This window comes from Gavia stellata, chromosome 10 (genome assembly GCF_030936135.1).
Source record: "Gavia stellata isolate bGavSte3 chromosome 10, bGavSte3.hap2, whole genome shotgun sequence".
Classification (NCBI taxonomy): Eukaryota; Metazoa; Chordata; class Aves; order Gaviiformes; family Gaviidae; genus Gavia; species Gavia stellata.
The window spans coordinates 5,665,141-5,683,777 of NC_082603.1; the positions used below are offsets into that span (position 1 = coordinate 5,665,141).

The 18,637-nt window shown below is 36.2% G+C and overlaps 2 protein-coding genes across 4 annotated transcripts in view; one reads left to right on the forward strand and one right to left on the reverse strand.

Moving 5' to 3' along the window:
• Nucleotides 1-18,637, forward strand: part of RALGPS2 (Ral GEF with PH domain and SH3 binding motif 2) — a 101,881-nt gene that overhangs the window by 44,388 nt on the left and 38,856 nt on the right. The window lies entirely within an intron of this gene.
• On the reverse strand, nucleotides 632-18,113 carry ANGPTL1 (angiopoietin like 1). Its single transcript, XM_009819511.2, has 5 exons — nucleotides 17,923-18,113; nucleotides 10,363-11,220; nucleotides 5,112-5,305; nucleotides 2,540-2,810; nucleotides 632-1,519 (listed from the first exon to the last, which is right to left on the reverse strand). The coding sequence occupies exons 2-5, from the start codon at nucleotides 11,186-11,188 to the stop codon at nucleotides 1,332-1,334; spliced, it is 1,479 nt and encodes a 492-aa protein (XP_009817813.1). The 5' UTR covers nucleotides 11,189-11,220; nucleotides 17,923-18,113; the 3' UTR covers nucleotides 632-1,331.

Consider the following 18,637-nt stretch of genomic DNA (forward strand, 5'->3'; position numbering starts at 1 on the left):
GGAAGCTTTAGTTTCAGAGACTCTGGTACCTAAAGCGAACACTTTGTTATTTTCAATTTTGGAAGTATCTTGTTTTGATGCAGTATGTTGTATGGGTTCTGTTAAAGGTTGAAAAAGTATTTTCTAATTAACTTCTTAAATTACATATTAATTCTAGTGGAAATCTGATATCTAGAAGGTAGAAAATTTAATATAGGCAGTATCAGAAATGGTATACATGTAGGGGAAGGGAAATGTGTGTGTCATAAGAGCAGTCCAAGTTTGGGGTGGCAGGAGAGTATGCTCAGAGCTGATTTCTAATCTTTGTTTTACTATGTCAGCAGAAAGCTGTGTTGGAGGAAAACTTCTAATATTCAGAGACTTGGTCCTTCTTTAAACTAGTATGTGTGAACACTTGTTCAGACCTCATCCCTCCTAATTGGAGCAGGGGAGGATGTCCCCAAGTGTCAGATCCTGGTTTTAATATCAGGACTCTTCATTGTGCCATTTCAGTTCAAAGTATCAAGAAATATTTTTGTTTAATTAGGATGTTTGAATGTGGAGGTTGAAAGTAAAAAAAACTACCGAGCAATTTGGTTGTCCTGAGTTCATCAATCATTTCATACAATTATTTTTCTTTTCTTATGTTAGGAACATTTTGCCTAAGTGTTTTACAGAAGGTAGGATATGCAGATCTTAAGGAATTCTCTACACCACTAAGAAATTTTATATTTTATGTTTAATTCACCGCTTCATTTTGAAATAATTATTTGTTGCAAAAATCTCTCTCTGTTGGCAAAGCTAGAATGTCTTCAATTTTTTATGTAGCTTCTTGGAGTAAATCTTAAACAGTAATGTGAAGTCAGATTTTCATTGAAAGTAATACCAACATTTTTAAATAAATTGTTAAATAACTAATCAATTTTCACATTAAAGCAAGACAATGTCATTTCACATATTTACATTTAAGGGTTGAGCTAACCTGAAAAAGCATAAGCTTTTTAAGTGAAAAAGCTTATATCTTGTCATCTACCTGGAATATTTTACCAGCTTTAATGACTGTTTACATAAAGTATGTTGGACTTGAACAAAGATAAATATGCTTTGCAAGCACAAATATCTGCTTTTGTGAATGTGTGTTTAAAAAAACACCGTCTGTCACAGTAGAAGAGGTTTCTAAAAAAAGGAGAGGGGAACACAACAGGGGAAAAAAAGACAGGAAAACTGTAGACCTGCGTTTTGCAGGGGCAGATTGTGCAAAATAATGATTAAAAAGTAATATTTTATTTTTCTGGAACTCAAGCGCTGAGAAGTTTATACGTGATCACTTGAGCACTGTGGGATTTTCCTCCTCAGTCTATAGGTCTGATCATCATTTGAACCGCTTTCAAGGAGTAGGAACCTCCCCGGTACTCAGCCCAAAATATTCCATCCTGATACTTGCTCCTGTAGTGGCCTCCTCTGTACCACACCCCATTAAGGTTAGAGTGGGCACACGCGTTGTACCACCAGCCGCCTTTGTGGAAATGAGCACAGTTTCCTGTGGAACAGAAAGAAATGGGTGAACTTCACCATTAGAGAGGAGAAATGGAGATTAGCAAACGCTTTCATATTCTGGCTTACTCTTCGAAGGAACTTTGAAGCACTTCATCGCCTGTTGTGGTTATATCAATTGCTGCTTCTACCTAAATTATAAGTTCTGCTGCAACAGCAACCATTGCCTGGAGGGGCGATTATTGACATGGTATTTAATGTGACAGCTGAAAACTAAGGAGATCAACTCTTCTCAGACTACCAGCAGTGCTTGTCCGTGAGCTAACATTCAAGGAACTCGGATTATGTACTGTTTAGAAATACTTCAGTGGAAGCAATGTGAGTTGATACAGTCCCAAGCAGCACTCAGGGCCACAGTTCCACAAAGAGTTGCTTGTAACTTCTGTATTTACTGTTACAGGCTTGTTTAAGAGTTTGCAAGATTTGTCCAGCTTTATGGTTATTGACAGCTGAGAAAAAGCAGTTGAAGCATTACGCTCTCCAACCTTTCTTTTACTGCTAAGGCCTTAAGGGGAAAGCTGGAGGAAGAGTGTGGAAATGAACAAAAAAGTGTCCTTTAAGGAGAACGAAACAAAGTGATCTGCCTGTTTCTCAAGTACTGGTACATAACTAAGCCTGTGCACAATTGCAGTTCCTTTCATGTTTTCAGAAGCTTTACTTCATGGTGATTATTGTTATGTGGCCACAGCACTACTGAGATCACCTGGATGGGTATTCTGACTGTAGAGTGTCACATGCAAGTGACGAGGATGTCATTGAGCTAAATATAAAGCTTGCTCAAGTGTGTCTGCAATGAGGGTAATAGAATTTGAATTTCTGAATGGTGCAGGGGCTTAAAGGGGGCCCTGTCAATGTGATTTTTATCATTATCTATTTGAAGCATCTTTCAGTAGAGTAGTTTTATCAGAATTTATGTACTTTTTTGTACTATATTCTTTTTTTTAAAGGTGGTATCACTGATGGAACCTACTGTATTCACTTTTCACATACATTATAGTTTCCTTACCTGAATACATATCTCTGTCTCTGTCCAGTGTTGTAAATTGCTTTCCGTTATGCCATATCATGGAATCGCCTGCGTTTCCTTGGTATGTTCCTAAGCGTAGCCGGTAGAATTCGCTTTCAGGCTCCAGGCGGAAACTGCTGTATTCTGCATAGACTTTCTTATTGCTCCAGTCCTCTAACTCAATCAATAGTCTGTAATTATCCTGATTGGTAAGCATGAAAATATTTTCTAGTCCCAGCCAGTACTCTCCATCAATGTTTCCAAATCCTTTCTGTACAAAAGAAGATCAGAAGGTGATGTTAGCTTAGTTTTTCTTGTTTGTCAAAACGCTTATCATCATCAGTATTATAAACCCGTTAAACTTGGGTACTGAAAGCCTTTAAGCTTCTGAATGACTGCTCAACCCTTGTATTTAAATGTCTTATTTTGCTGCACTTGGCCATTTACTCAGTTGGGCTGCTAGCCACGTGAGGTACTGCCAGAATCAGTAAAGGTGGCAAAACTACCTGTTTTCTGTGATGTCCTTTTCCTTTTAAGATAAAGGGAGGGAGAATAGGGAAACCGAAACAATGCATTTCTTGACAAAGCTAAGGGGATCTGTAAGAGTGTATGAATAATGAAATTTAAGGGGGCATATTTCCAGGCTGGAAAAGGTATTTATGGATCAACACTCCCAGTGTTCAAGGTAAATAACTTCTTGTTGCCTTTTTAATGCAGCTAGTGGCTTTTTACTGTAAATTTAATCACATCATTCACCTGTGCTCTTTACTAGAATTATTAGAAATGAAATTTAAAGACGACTTTCCTTTCAAATCAGACTACCAGTACAGTAGCTGTGAAATGATATTTCGTATCTGCTGTCTCCTGTCCGTGAGTAAACTAGTGTTAATGTTTGGTGTTGCAGCTAAGGTACGTATCTCACCCACCATAGCTATCTGTTAGACTTCCTAGTTTCTGAGGTCTTCCTACTCTTCTTCTCAGACCGTTGATTACGTAGGACCTACAGTTGATTTCCTGCTTAGCATCACTTTCTGGGAAAGTCTCTTTCCAGGAGATAAACAGTTTAGGCTCCTAACTCAAGCTGCAGTTTCACAAGTGGCTTAAGTTGATCTAGCATCATGCTGCTGCCAAAAATGGTAGCAGTGCTTTTCTCCTGGCTCCTGGCCACATTCGCAATACTTCCCTTGCGTCAACATTGTAGCTGTGCAGCCACACAGAGATTGGGAAAGAAGTAGAAATGTGAGCATGGGAGACACCTCTCTTCTCAGTGGTGCAGGCTTTAGTTTAAAGCCAGTCACAGAGGTGCACCTTCACATACTTGAAGTTAGGTAATAGGAATACCATCTTCAGCCACTGTGATTTAGTGAGAAATCTCTTAGGGGCGAATCTGCCCAAACTTCAGTCATTGTTAGACACCAGTTACACACTTTTCTACGTTTTCTTTGCATTATGTTCAAAGTGTTTATGGTTACTTTATAAGGCACTCCATAACTGCCTTATAACATTTGAAAAAAAAAAAAAAACCACCTGCCAACCCAAAACCCAACCACCTACTTTTCTGAGAAATAAAGACTTTCAATAACTGCTACTAAGCAATGATTAACATTTGAATAGTTAAATTCCAAGAATGCAAAAAGTGAAAATCCTCATAGTAATCTTTTGTCGTTCCCTTTGTATATATGATATTATTTTTAGATTACTGATTGAGTTAAATGTGGCTCAGTTCTCTCTTCAGATACAATGTATGTGGCAATTGTAGATCCATTTTAAGTGAGCACAGCATCATAGGAAAAAGCTGTGATCTATGTGTATGAAGTCAGCACTTCATTGTTATTTAAAAAAACAACCAAAGGGATTTTCACATTTCCTGTCTAGCATATAATTACTCCAAAGCAGCATGCGTTTGTCATCCTAGGCATTATGCTTGCTAGTACATAATATCGCAGTAACATGCAAGAATGTGTTTCCCTTCACCAGCCCTACATCTTCAGATTTCTAACCTAATTTTAAAGGTAGAAATTATTTCCTTAAAAACATTACTAATAATGAATTAAAGTTGAGGCCCTGATCCTGCAAATCTGTTAATGTGCTTAAATAAATAATTCCACTGGCTGAGATTGCTTATTCGTAAGGGAGACAATTAAGCTTTTCAAGTATTTACTGTAGTTCTCAGTGTGTTAATAAAAATCATGTGTTTAGTTAAGTCTTTATAATAAATGACTTCCCAGTCACTGTCTAGAATAACATGTCTCCCCAGTTATTGTGTTGCGCGTAACAAGTGTAGGCTATTTCAGACAATAAGTTAGTTCATACAAAGTTAAGTAATGCATTGAGTGAAGTAGGACATTCCCACGGAAATATGTTTGCCTCTGAGGGATGACTACTCTTTTCAATTATCTTTGTTCGTAAAATTAATTTGACTGTCTAACTTAAGCAGCTATTTCCAACCATTCAGTAGGACCATTTGCAATGAAGAATTGCGTTGGAAATGTTCACACCACCTTGATTTCAATAGACAATGTCACTGCTGTGCTGAAATGAAGCAGCTGATATCCTGCGTTCCAGAATTTACCTTGTAACTGTCCCAGTTCCTGAAAAAGTTGACAGATCCGTCTGTCCTCTTCTGAATAACTGCCCATCCTCCAGGGTCCAGGCTGTTCTCACACCATAGTTGCATTGGCTCATTACTATTTTCAGGTTTGATCATATAAATCCCGCTGTTGGAATGCCCAGCTTCCTTGGCTTGTTGGCAGTCTTTGAATGGACCTTTTTGAAAAGAAATACTGTAAGCATTCAAGCTTGGCTGTGCAGTGCACATTGTTCAAGAATGTTTTGTAATGGTAATGGAAAGTCAGTAGTTCAATTAAGGTAGAACTACCATGGAAAACAGGGTAAGAATTTACTGTCTTAAATTAATTGTGTATATATAAACAAACATGTCAATATCCTGTATATATATTTTTTTAAAAACAGAAACTTCATTTTGCTAACCAGATAATAGACTTCAGTTACCGACACCCAGTTTTTAACTTTGTCTACTGTGACAAAGATTTATACTCTGATTCTTGATATTCAAGAAGTACATTATGATTGTCATTAACTATTTTTCTCCTATACCAGGTAGAGGTCAATTTACTTCGTTGTCGTAGTGCACCCATTTGAAACTGGTGGAAGTTTAAAACAAAACAAACCCAAGACACCTGAACAACATCCCACACCCCCCCTAGCTGAATACATAAATAGTTTTGAGAGCTGCTGTAAGAAATATTTACTGCCAAAGTCTACAGACACAGAATTTAGTGAAAGAGTATTATACTCCATAACTTTTTTGCCTTTATGTACTTACCTAGTTCTAGCATCAGCCTGTTAACTGGGGGTCGGAAGCTTTTTAAGTTTCATGTGTCATCCTGGTGTGATATGTGTAGATGGATACTGATGAAGAAAATAGGCAAGCACTGGAGAAGGACTTTTGAGCAGATAAAAGGGCTCACATACTTGTTTTCAGGGCTCTGATTCTACAAAAATGCTGTTGACAATGCTGCTTGAAAAGCTCTATTTTAGACCATGTCAGTAGTGGTTTTATAAATACTACTTGCATAAGAGCATCTAGTTATTCTGTAAGAAGCATGCAGCTTACATTTCCTCTGAAAACTTTGCCTAGTTTGCCTTTCATTTTTTGGTAATATTTTTATTTTCTACTTTTTAGAAAAGTGTTTATGTTCATGTATCACTGCTGCAGCTGATTTAAAGAGATTTATTATTTACTAATGAAAAGCACGATATGTTCTGATGGCTAGTTAGTGGTGGATGCCCTAAATGCATTTGAAAACTCATACTCAGTAAATATGAAAATAAATTACCTACAGCTTTCCTCTCATTTTAGAAGGCTCACTTCCTCAAATCTGCTTGGAAGTTCAGAGAAAACTCAACAGCCATAGAAGCTAATGTGCAAAGAAGCATAAAAGACAGTTGTTGAGGTTACTCTTGAATCACAAGTGGAGGTCGAGTGCAAGTGACCTTCATTGCAGATTAAGGTTGCATGACAAAAGCAAATTGAAGGTTGTTCTTTGTTTTAGATCTTAAAGTAGTAGTTGCCAGTTGGGTAAGTGTGTAATTAGCAAGAAATCCATAAAGCATTTCATATTAATTAAGAGTGCAAAAAGCTTGTGTATCTAACGAAGGTGACTACTTGGAGCTTCTGGCTGTGACAGTGCTACCGAGAACGCTGCAGACATTGAGCCATTGTTGTAAGTACTGTCGCGTGCTATACTGGCAGTATTTGATGATGTTTTTGTCATTCTTGCAGTGCATACAGTAGTAGCTTAGGAAAGAAATAGCGTAGCTTTGGTATAAGACTGCTTTTTCGCTTGTTCACAATTTAAATTTCTACATAGATTGTGCACATTGCAAAGTTGGTCCAATGGATAGATAATTTCCTAGGCTAAGTTGGGTCTCATTCCCTTTCCTTGAACTGTCTAAAGTAAATTCGGGCACTGTATAACTAATAGGGACGTTGTTCTAGAAGTGTTATTGTAATGCAATTATTGCATTAGAAAAAGTGTAAACAGACAAGTGGTATTTTTAATAATATTAATTGAATATTAAGAATAGCTCAATTAGATCTGCTATATATTATTTCACATCATTTCCACTGCAGCAGAAGAATTGAGGACTCATTTTTCCATGAGAGACCCAAGCAGATGTTTGGACTGATTTTTAAGTAGCTTTTAAGGCAGACAGCATTGTACTAGTCTGTTTATATAATACACTTTGATCACTTCTGAAGTTCAGCTGGCATTAAGGTCACAGGATGCAACTTGTCCGCTTTTTGATGCTCACATTTGTCTATGTGCTTATCATAAGCTGATGTTGTAGCAGATGTAACAGACTTCTGCTCTTAGTGTAAGGAAATCCAACAAATCTCATAACTTTTGGTGTATAGCCTTGAATCTTTTTTTGAGAAGTAAATACTTTGTTATATGTTAATTATTTTAAGTCACATTATAAGAACTGATCCATTTCTTGTTCACTGGAAATGCTGAGATTTGTGAAACAGTGTAAGATTCTCCACAGTGCTGGTGTGAGTGGACACTCTCTGGCTAATGGGGAAAAAAAAGAATTATTCTGTTTAAAATTTTGTTATCTGTGTAAAGAATAACTGTCATATGCATATCTAGTCTTTTGTAACAGTCTGTGTACACTCAGTTGCTGAGACAATTAGTTATAATTTAGAATACTATGAGAAGATGATTGTTTTAATATTTCACTTCTAAAATTGTGTGTTAGACTTATGATTTAGTACAGATCGTATTTTGGTAATGTAAATTAAATGTAGTAGAGAAGGAAAGGGATGAAAGATTTTAAGTTGGAAGCTTAATAAAATGATGGCTGAAGCCTATTTTAAGGTGCCAAATGTTACCTTGAGTGGATACAGAAGCTGTGCTTATGTAAGCTTCATATAGAGGATTTTTTTGGGCAATAGTAGAGGAAAACTCCAAAATAAAATTGGACATGTATTTAAAAAAAAAAAAAGTTACATTGTTAACTGAGACATATTAGCAGCAGAGTGGGCTCTGTGTGTGTAATTTTCAAGTATTCTGTCTACTTGAAGCTACGTTTTGCAACATAGGGGCAGTAAAATTTGGGGACACTGGTTATTATTCCAAGAATTAAGATAATTGTGAAAACTGTAATTTGCAGGAACATTATTCTTCCTCAATGTTTAGAGCAATTTTTATGCAAATTAACCAAAATACTTTTCAGAAAATAAGATCTCATCCTTCTGTTCATGATATATTTTGAATTTTACACTCCTCCCACAATATTAAGATGCACACTGACCCTTCTGTAAACTTCTGCTGCGTGCAAGTATTTGTTAGGTACAAGTTCTTCAGGTACAGTAGGAGAAAGCTCCTACTTGTTTGTCCAGTTGTTCATTCTGTCATAACCAAGTCTTTGACTTCTAAATGGGACTGTTTGGTTTTCACTGGTCTTTTTTGATATCTTTATACGTTATAAATAGTCGTAATCTTTTAACTGGAAAAGTCATTTTTCTATGACAGACAGTTTTGGTTCTGTGCACCATTAAATAGGCTTACATTAATTTAAAAAATCAGAGATGATAACTGGGCATTGTGTTGCAATTTAGAAGTTTTGGTTTTGATGATTGATGCTTTACCAGCTGTAGCAATTCCCAACCCTCATTTTCCCAAGGCACTGCAAGAAACACTTAAACTTCAAGCTGAAGAATCTAGTATTAAATAAAGGAAGTTGAATAATGTTAAAATAAGTTTCCTAAGATTTCTTTATGTTCCCTTGCAAAAATGGATTCAAACTGAACTTCTAGTGGTAAAGGGCTTAGTGAAAACTATGGTAAATAGTTCAGAGAGAGATATTTAGTGCCATTGCTTCATTTTGTATGTATAGCAGGCGTATATTGAGAGAGAAAAAGATGCATTTATAACAAAACCTTAAAGTATGGGTTTTCTGGGAAACAGGGAGTTGCTGTTTTTTAGAATTATACTTTTGCTGTCTGACCAGACATTAACGTAATGCTTTTATATTAGCTGTTTCCTTTGTCTCATGATGTGTGATTTAAATTCTTATGACATCTGGCATTTTAGTTGGGCATGTGCCTGAATTTTTGGTGGACCCTGAATAAAAATAGTTGTTCTTTATATCGGCAGCTAGTTGTTTGTAATGCTGTTGAACAGTCATAAATAAACGTTTGTCTTCATCTTAGGGACCAAGTTGAACTTCCAGCTGTGACTAAAGGCAATTTGAAAGCCCCATCCCCAACCCAAACGTTTTTGCTGTGCAAGCTAACAGAAGCCAAGAGCAAGCACTTGAATGGATGTCTGAGAAAAACTTGGGTTTTTTTCTGAATCCTTAATTACTTTTTTAATCACAATTCTGTCAAAATTTTAATAAATTGAGAATCATGATAGAATTCAGGGCAGCTCAGAGGCAGTTAATTTTCTTGCCGCTAGTTTTGTTTCTAGTGATAAATGGGATTATGTAATGACCTGAACAATGTAACACATGAAGATGTTATACAGTCTTCTGAATGTATTTTCATAATATTTATGGTATTAATTTAACTTCCCGTCCCCTACCGACATCAAATTACTGGGAATGTAGCTACTCATTTTAAATTTTCAAAGCTGAGTGCATCTAATTAGATCCAGCCTTGATTCAATTTTCAATCCTTTCAAACTTATCTTACTCTCTTGAATATTTCAGCCAAACACTTAGACTTATTGTACCCCTGTGTTGGTAGATTTAGATGTTCATTTTAAAGCAGCTCAGAATAGAAGGAGTAAAATTCTTCTAGCAGGATTAACTTCTGGCAAATGTATGTGTGTAGGTATAAAGGACAACTACTTAAAATTATTTCATTTATTTAAGATGAATTAGCTTCTCTTATTCACCATTGCCAGTTACTGTAACATATAGCTAGTAGGCATCTTCAAAGAAACAGGGCAAATACTAGAAAGTATATGCTAATATTGAATTTTCATTCCCATAACTCAGACGCAGCTGGAGACAGAAACCCCAATACTTTGTGACTCAAAGGCATGAATTCTTCAGATTGAATTTCTGAGTATCAGCTGCTTCAACAAATTTATCTTATGCAGCTATAGCTTAAGAATTAGACTATTTGGCAAACTAAAGCTTTCCTTGGGGGGGAAGAAAATCAGAAGCAGGAGAAAGGGCTAGCTGTACCAGATACTTTAAATTCTTCATTCTATTTCTATAGCCAGGACAGTTTCCCTCTGAAATAAAGAAATCTCAGGTTAGGTAAATAGCGATAGGTAACTCACCCTCATTAATTAAAGCCAGTGGTGGTACTCTGAAAGGACTCTTTGTAGGAGAAGTAGCTGGATCAGGTGGTGGTCTTACATCTCTGTCTCTGGGGTAACCTGGGTCTCGCTGTATCTCGTTACCTCCCAGAAGAACAGGAGTGTATGGCTGGCTGTTAGGAATGTGCTGGGGCACTACTTGAACAAGAGGTGGAGACCCATGGGTGTCCTGTCGCGAGAAGATTCTCAAGCACTGCTCTTCCAGCAGCGAGATAGTCACAGACTGATTATTTACAAGATCAGTTAGTGCTGCGTATTTTACTTCAAGCTCCTTGTATTTTGTTGCCATCTTCAACATTTCTGTTGTAACATTAAGGACTTTGTTTTCCAGTTGGGAAAGCTCAAGTGAGTTATCACGCTTTCGAATTATCTCATGCAAGAGTTGCATATAGAGTTGGGTGACCCGAGAGTTCATGTTACGACTTTCTTTCCTCAGTAATTTTACTTCATTCACAATGTTTCCATCCACATCCACTACCAATTGCAAAATATCAATCTCCCGCTTTTGCTTGGACAGCACATCCTTCAAGTTCTCTATGTCCATTCTTGTGACTTCGTCTTTTCTGCTACCAGTACCTGGTCCATTAGTATTCACGCAAATTGGCCCTGTGATTTTTTGTTCTGGGACCAAGAACGTGTAACCACATTTCTTCCCTTCCTCTCCACCGTCTGCTGAACGAGGGTGCCTCCGTTGGGATGTTTTATTAGGCGTGGATTGTTCTGTACAGCGCCCGATAGACAACAGCAGGAACAATAGTACACCCAAAGTCCATTTAAATATCTTCATTTTGAAGCAAGTATGATGACTGTCAGAAGAGACTATTGAACAGATAAAAGATAAAATAATTAAATTAGAGCCATAACTAAGGCTCCTGTACTGCTTAAACTGCCCAAACTGATGAGTTTGCCACGCTTATGTGTATGTAGACAAGTCTTTGGAATCTGTTAATTGTGGTTAGAGTCCATTAGATTAGCTTCAAAGAATAGCTTTCTATTTCAAGCAGCAAACTCTAAAATTTATATAGTGGACTTAGTAGAGAAGTCATTGCAATGGATAAATTTTCAGGAACGATGTTCTGCTTAGATTACGTGGTATGCTTTCATTGTAAATTGGACTGCTTAGACCTGTGCTCACCACAATTAAATGCGCAAGGTTATAGAACATGCAGAATGTTTGCAGAATATCTTCGTGGAAGGGAAGTAGGGAGACGGAGTGATAGTATTTTCAAAAATATTTATATAAATTTGGGAATTTGGATTATATAAGCCTTTCTGGTTCTCTTTATATATGTATATATAGATGTATAATTTGTTGAATACTATATACATACCTATGCATATATACACACATTTTTCAAATTTATATATGCACAGTTATAGTAGACTTGAAAAATATGTTTCTGACACTATTTTTTGACATTAGTGTTAGGCAGGAGATAAGCGCAAGATAGGTGTCTTAAACATTGAAAATTACATATTCAAGTAACTTTAAATTTGTAAGGAGAGCCTATAACGCTGTTTGCTTTGCATGTGTGTCCCTACTTAGTTATCTTTTGAGATGAACATTTAAAATTGTTGTTAGACTATTTTTGTATCTTTGAGAAGATTTTTATCCAAATAACACTGAAGTATCAGGTGTGTTATCACTATAAATACCATACTGAAATGTTTCATCCACCTTTTAAAGAAAATAATGTATTTCTTCTAACTTTGTATAAAGAATTAAAATGCAGTGATAAAGATCCAAGTATGATTTTAGAGAGACCTGGTTTTTAACTTTGTTTTTTAAGTAGTTGAGATGATAAAAGAAGGTAGCACTTAAATCCGGAAAAAAACCCTCATTTTTCATGTTTTGTTTCCTTTGTGAAGCAGATCACTTTTCTTATCTCAGCTGTTGATCTGGCTTTGCTTTCCAGGCTACTATTAGCGGTTATACAAGGCCTTGTACAGTAGCTTTTGTGTAGTTACAAAGAGAAATAAAGTAAAACCAGAGAAAGTTAATTTTCATGCTGTTCCTGCCAAGTTCAAGTTTAAGTGCATTTGGCAATCCTGAAGCAGTCACCCTGAAGGAGGAGCAGACCTGTGCTGCTTCCTTTACATTCAATTATGAATGATAAGGTGACTTTTGAGTCAGGTCACTTCTCCCAGTTCTGTTACTGGCTTTAGTGTTATTGTTACAAATGATGTCTGCTCAACCTCAGAGTAAACCTATCAAGTCTTTATTTTTTGGCTTCCCTAGGAGCAGTGGTTACAAACTTCCAACCATGCTGTACATGCAGCCAGGAATTATATCTAGGAATCTTGATCAAATGTTCCACTGTTGCCTAAAAAATAACTTTTTGTTTGGCTGACAGTTGTATTGCAAGCCCTGCTTCTGGGAGGGGAAGAAAACACTTGCTTTTAACACATACTGAAAAATCATTTTTTACCCTACGTAAATGGAGGGAATACATGAAAGTTTGAGAAAGTTTATATTTAAAAACTTACTTCTGTATGTTTTACTGTTAGTATGTAGTCATAAGTATTTTGGTGTCTACTAGTAAGTATTTTTTTCAAAACCAGAACTTGGTTAAAAGCTTTGTTAATATTTCTCTGCTGAAAGTCTAACTTCTGTTTAAAAAAAAAAGGTAGGAAAAAGTATCACTTTTCTCCAGAGCTAATTGTGTATTTTTTTTGTTATTTCAGACATTTAAAATATTAATCACTTGAACAGTGCTCAGAGTTGGTAGTTCGTTAGATTAAATTTTCACATGAATCATAGTAAACGGATGGGAAACAGGTCTGTGGGTGGTTTCTAACTTGTCAAGGATAAGCTGAACTAATTGTCTGAAGTTTGAAACCTCTTCACATCTCCTAAATTATTTTCCAGTACTTTTATGTTCAGTGTTTGCAGATGCAGGGAAAGTGACTTCATGGCATATGGTTAAGGATGAAGCCACAGTACAAGTCCAGTATTTTACTATTTTCACAGTATAGAATAGCTGCTTCATAGTCCAAAAAGGTGAATAACACTTTAGTTCTTGGTAGTTTTTAAAGACACTGTACAGTTATTTAAATAATGAATGGCTGGGGGTTTTCCCTACAGCAGCACATTTTCCCCCTGAAATACATTAAAACTGAAATGAATCTTTCAAAACCAAACATTTTGCAATGCAGCCCACTTTCTGACCATGTATTCTGCTGCAGTCTGCTTTCTGCATTTCTTCTAATATTATGTGTTCAAAATGAACTTTTAAGCTTACATGTTAAAGTTAAAAGTTCTGTGTATATATATATATGTGCTCTCAGACCATAAAATGAATTAAATGGTCTAATACAGAATAGCCAAACACTACAGCTGCATAAGATTATGCCCTAGAACTTTGAAATAATTCAAATGTCTTGTATTAAATGGAGACATTCGGATAAGCAGGGATGAGTTTCTTCTGAGAATATACCTGGTAGGGAACGTATGTGATTCCATTGAAATTTTGATATTGAAAAAATTAAACGTTTTATGATGTTGCTTGGCATGTTTGAGCAGCTTAATGCTTAACTTGTTATACAAAAATAGGTTCTGAGTAAGATACTTAGCTGGAGTTTTAATCAGCTTGGAAGGAAATAAAAATACTGTTTCAAAAATTTCCTGATGTTCTGGGCAAGCAGCTTAAAAAAATATAAACTGTTTATCCAAAATATCACATAATGATAGCCTAATATGTAAGACCTAAAAATGACAAATACTAGAGTTTGGAAACAGGGGTTTTTAATCAGTCACATTATGTCACAGATTCCCAGGTTTAGATGTTTAGGTAGTGTCATAACCACGATGAGATAAAGCGGTTGAGGCTCAGGGCTCAGTTTAGACAGAACCACAGTCTCAAACTCTTCCTGCAAGTCTAGAGTTGCTTGTCGTGAGTGGAGCTGCTGAAATACCTGAGTGCAGACCTTGGAAAATAAGCAAGGAAGATTGTGATTACAGATACTATTGCTTTAAAATGTTATTTAACTCGTTATGAACTGTCGTGTTTTTTACATTAGAATAGGCTATCACTTCACTTGGTTCTGTCGTTTTTCTGTGTCACTCAGTTTTGGGTCTCAGATTTCTGCAGAAGTGGCATTATGTACGTTCTGGCATGCTGATGATTTATTGCTTCTGCAGGAGAAAATGTGCAACTATTCATAGCAACACAAACTTCATCATCATCTTGTCAGAAATACTCAGAGCTGTGGATAGGGCTTCAATACCATTTTACATTTAATGCCATTCCTTTTCTTCTGGTTTCTTTCTCTTTCCAGACTGATCCCCATGCAAAAAAAACCAACTTGTTTCCAAAATTACTCTTTGATTTATTACTTTTAAAAGTGTTTAAAGGAACAAAGTGCTAATTTAAAGGAGCCAAATAAACCAGGAATTGGTATTTTTAACTTTCACTGGGAAACTACTGTAACATGGGCTGTGTTACCCCAAAAATATTGTATCACTTACAAATATTAGAGTTGCAGGGATGAGGAAGTGTAGAAGCTAGTATATACTTGGCATTTTTTAACTTTACACAGCAAACTATTTGTTCTTTGTTGTACTGCTGTGACTCTCACGTTCAGCGGGATGTGGAATTTGGAGACCCACAACACAGATTAGAATCTGTTCTTTCAGAGCTGATGAAGACTGCTTCTGCCTGGGCAGCGTAGGTTGTTACGACTGAATGTAAGGGAAGTGGTGCAGGTAAATGTGAATATAGGATTCCCTTTGTATGGAAAGTGCAGTATCAGTACGTATCTTTATTCAGAATATTTCTTAAAAGAACATGGTCCAATGATAAATACCAGTGGTGCCCTCTCTTATAAACCTCCATTTATAAACATGTAAAACAAGAAGAGAAACAGACAGGGTTTTTTGAGGAAGTAAATGATAATACTGAGAATAAAGATCCTCTGAACATGATACCAGTTAATCTGAAAGGTCTGTTATAGATGTTATGCTTACTTCATTTACTGTTAAGCTTTGTCTAAGCAGCTAAAATCAATAAAACCATCTATATTCTCCTATGTCAGAATAAGTGGAGATTTTTGTGGGGTTTTTTTAGCTTGAAACTGGGCCCATAACATTAGAAGTAATACTACTGTGAGGAAAACATATTCTTATTGTAGGAGAAATGCTCACATGGATTTTTGTGTGTGTGTACTTCTGTAAGTTACTTTCCTCTATGTAAACAAGTGCTTTTCTGGTAAGTCACTCTGCCTTTGCTGAAATAACAGGGTTACTTTCAATTGTATTGACTGGGATCCAGGAATAATACATTTCTTGGTTTTTGTTAGTCAGATACATGACGTATTGAGTCACAGAATTCTACTTCTCTGAGATTAATGGGAATCTGATTCCTTTTAGAAAAAGCAATCTAAAAATCTTCAGGAGTTTTTGAAGTAGCCATTGAAAATGTGTCACTTCTAAAAATGATCGATTCTTAGAAATCCTTTGCAGAAGAGTTTTATAAATCTTGTCATACTAGATAATCTGAAAACACAGCAAAGTATCATAACATTTCCAGATTTTTGGGTGAAGGCTTTTTTTTGTGAGGGTTCCTTTACGTTTGTTTGCAGCCATTGTGTGTGTTTGCACCAATTTAACAGGCAGGTACAATGGAGTGGTGCATTTTGCGTTTGGAAACGTGTGGTTTAGGGGCTCCAGAATTCTCTGTAAAACAGATACTGAAGACACGAAGCATCTAGCCATGTTTGCCATATGAAGTTTTATTTCATTCATTGGTGTATAAATTTGAAGGACCAGACTAATAGGGCATGTTACGAACAACAAACTAAGCCCAGGAAAGCAATAATGAAAACCTGATAAAGCTGGGTATATACTGGCAGAAGTTTGAAGATTCAGAATTTCCACTCTTTGAAGTGAATTCCTGTAAAATTTTAAATGGCATATTTTTCCATCATACACGAGATCATTCTTGTGGCACCAGCATAATTTTAGTATTTGTTTAAAATAAGTATTTCAAAATTTGAACTCTAAAGTTGGAAGACAGCAAAAAAGAGAGTGTTAAAACCTTGCACATAGTTGGTTTATTGCTTTAAAATTATTGACTCAGCTGTTTTCATTTGTGAAAGATTTAGGAATTGTTCTAAGCAGTGTAAATCAAAACCTTGGCGAATCATGAATGAATGGAGACTGGTGTCCAAAGCACACAATGTAGGCTTCAAATGGGGTTTTTTGTTGCTGTTGTTTAGATTGTTCTCTTCAATATGTAAAGAAGCACAAAAGGATAGTAAGAAAAAGGGCTCAAGAACTTGGAAAGGATCCATCTTTCTTTTTTGTCAAGACTGCTTCAGACTTTTTTCCTCCCATAGCTACTAAATCTTAATTAAGTTTGCTTTCTGTAACACTTTGTCTCTTCTTTTAGCATCGCCTCCTTCGTTCCCTCTTGATGTGTCAGACATTTCTGAGAGTTTGTTAATACCAATACGTAACTTAAATTCTTTTCCATTGTTCTGGATTATTTACTGTATTTTAATTTCTACGTCAGCATGAAGAAAGGCAAAAAGTAGAAAATTATGTATTGGCAACTTTTTTTCATTTTTATCTGTACTTCCATCTTCTGTTTGTAAACAGCTTTCTTGTTTTAATCCTTCACTTGCAACTGCATCCTTCCCCCTCCCTCCCCCAAAGAACAACTGTAACAAACCCCTCTATTTTCCAGTTAATATAATGTTGCCTTATATGTTGTATTTTGTGTTTATCAAATGAATCTCTATTTAGAAACAAACTGCTGCTCAACTGAGGTACAGTTAACTTCCCCATCGTTCCACAAATTGTTAAAGGAAGGGCTTGGTGCCTGTTGCAGCAATGTCTTTGGATTTTCAGCTGCACCATTGTTTGTGCTACAAACTTGATTATAGTCTGAATCAACGTAAGACTGGTTTCTTGGTTGGTTGTACAACTCAGACTACTTCTACTGCTCAGAAGTACCATAAATAAAAGTTCAGTTGAAACGATATACAATGATTGCTACTTACAGATGTGCATTGATTTGGGATTTTTTACAGTGGTTTTATTGAGGTATCCATTTTCTAGTTCTAGTAATACTAGGTCTATGCTCTGGCGTTGGGTGAAATCCAGCTTTCCTGAAGTTGATAGGATTTTTGGCTTTTGCTTTTTTGGTAAGATCAGAATTTCACATTAATATATTCACAATACTCAAATTACATGCTTAGCAAAGAATCTGGTAGCACTAATTTTCTGTAACTGTATACAATAAAATCTACAGAAGATTTACAGCTAAACAACTGAAACTTGTTCATCCTTACAACTGGAATGAGTTAGTCTCTGCTGTAGTGCAGAGTCCTTTTTAATTCTTTCCAAGTTTCCAAAGTCTACCAAATGCCACAAAAGTGAGTTTTGTATTTCAGTTGTCAAAATTTTCTCAGGCTGAGAGAGATTTGTCTATTTGCAATTGTATGTGGATGGTAGATGGATGTAGAATTCACAAATAGCTCAAAATTAGACTTGCAAGTAAGAATAACTTTAAAACTTACCAAGACAAAAAATCTTCCAGCTGTTTTGCTTCTGTGGTAGATGGAAAATCCAGAGGCCAAGTTGCTTTTTCTTCCTATATTACCCGATGCTGTGGATTGTTAATCTGCAGTTAGAGTTGAAAACTGCTTTTGTCTTTCTCTGTTAGATCCAAGCTGTATTGAGGAATTGGGTTTCTCCATACGATAACCAAGCTAACTAATCGTTTAAAAAAAAAAAAGTAGTGTTCCAGTATGTTTTATTCCAGAAGAGAGAAAGAAAGAAATATTTTTTGAAACTGCAGTGTTTTACTCTCACATGCAGAAGTGCACTAACCAGCTACAGCTGACCCAGATTCCATATACATCACTTTTGGACAGTGTTTTTTTAAACAAACACACACTCGACTTAGACGTTCAGCCCACCTATGATGTCACCGCGAACACACTGAGAGCGCAAGAAACTCCTCCTTCGGATTTCCTATCCATACCCTCCAGAAAAGGAGGGGGTAGGGAGGCTGAGAAGTTATGAACAAGGAAAGATTGTTTGCCAGTAGAAGGGAGGGTACCATATGGCAACAGACTGTGCAAGAGTTCAGCAGGCAATTACAAATCAAACATTTTTACTACGCTGCCTAAAGATGCCTTTCAAGTTATTACAGTACTGGGCTTCATTTAGAAGAAAGATTCTTTCAGGCTGATAAAACTCGATTTGTGTTGCTGGGAATAAAAGGGGCAG

What these genes read in the sequence shown, in the direction of transcription:
- ANGPTL1 (XM_009819511.2), bottom strand. Translation starts at nt 11,188, where the DNA reads ATGAAGATATTTAAATGGACTTTGGGTGTACTATTGTTCCTGCTGTTG. An exon ending in ACTGGCTTTAATTAATGAGG is followed by an intron (nt 5,306 to 10,362) that starts GTGAGTTACCTA and finishes CTTTTCAAAAAG; the next exon opens with GTCCATTCAAAGACTGCCAA. An exon ending in AGACAGAGATATGTATTCAG is followed by an intron (nt 1,520 to 2,539) that starts GTAAGGAAACTA and finishes TCTGTTCCACAG; the next exon opens with GAAACTGTGCTCATTTCCAC.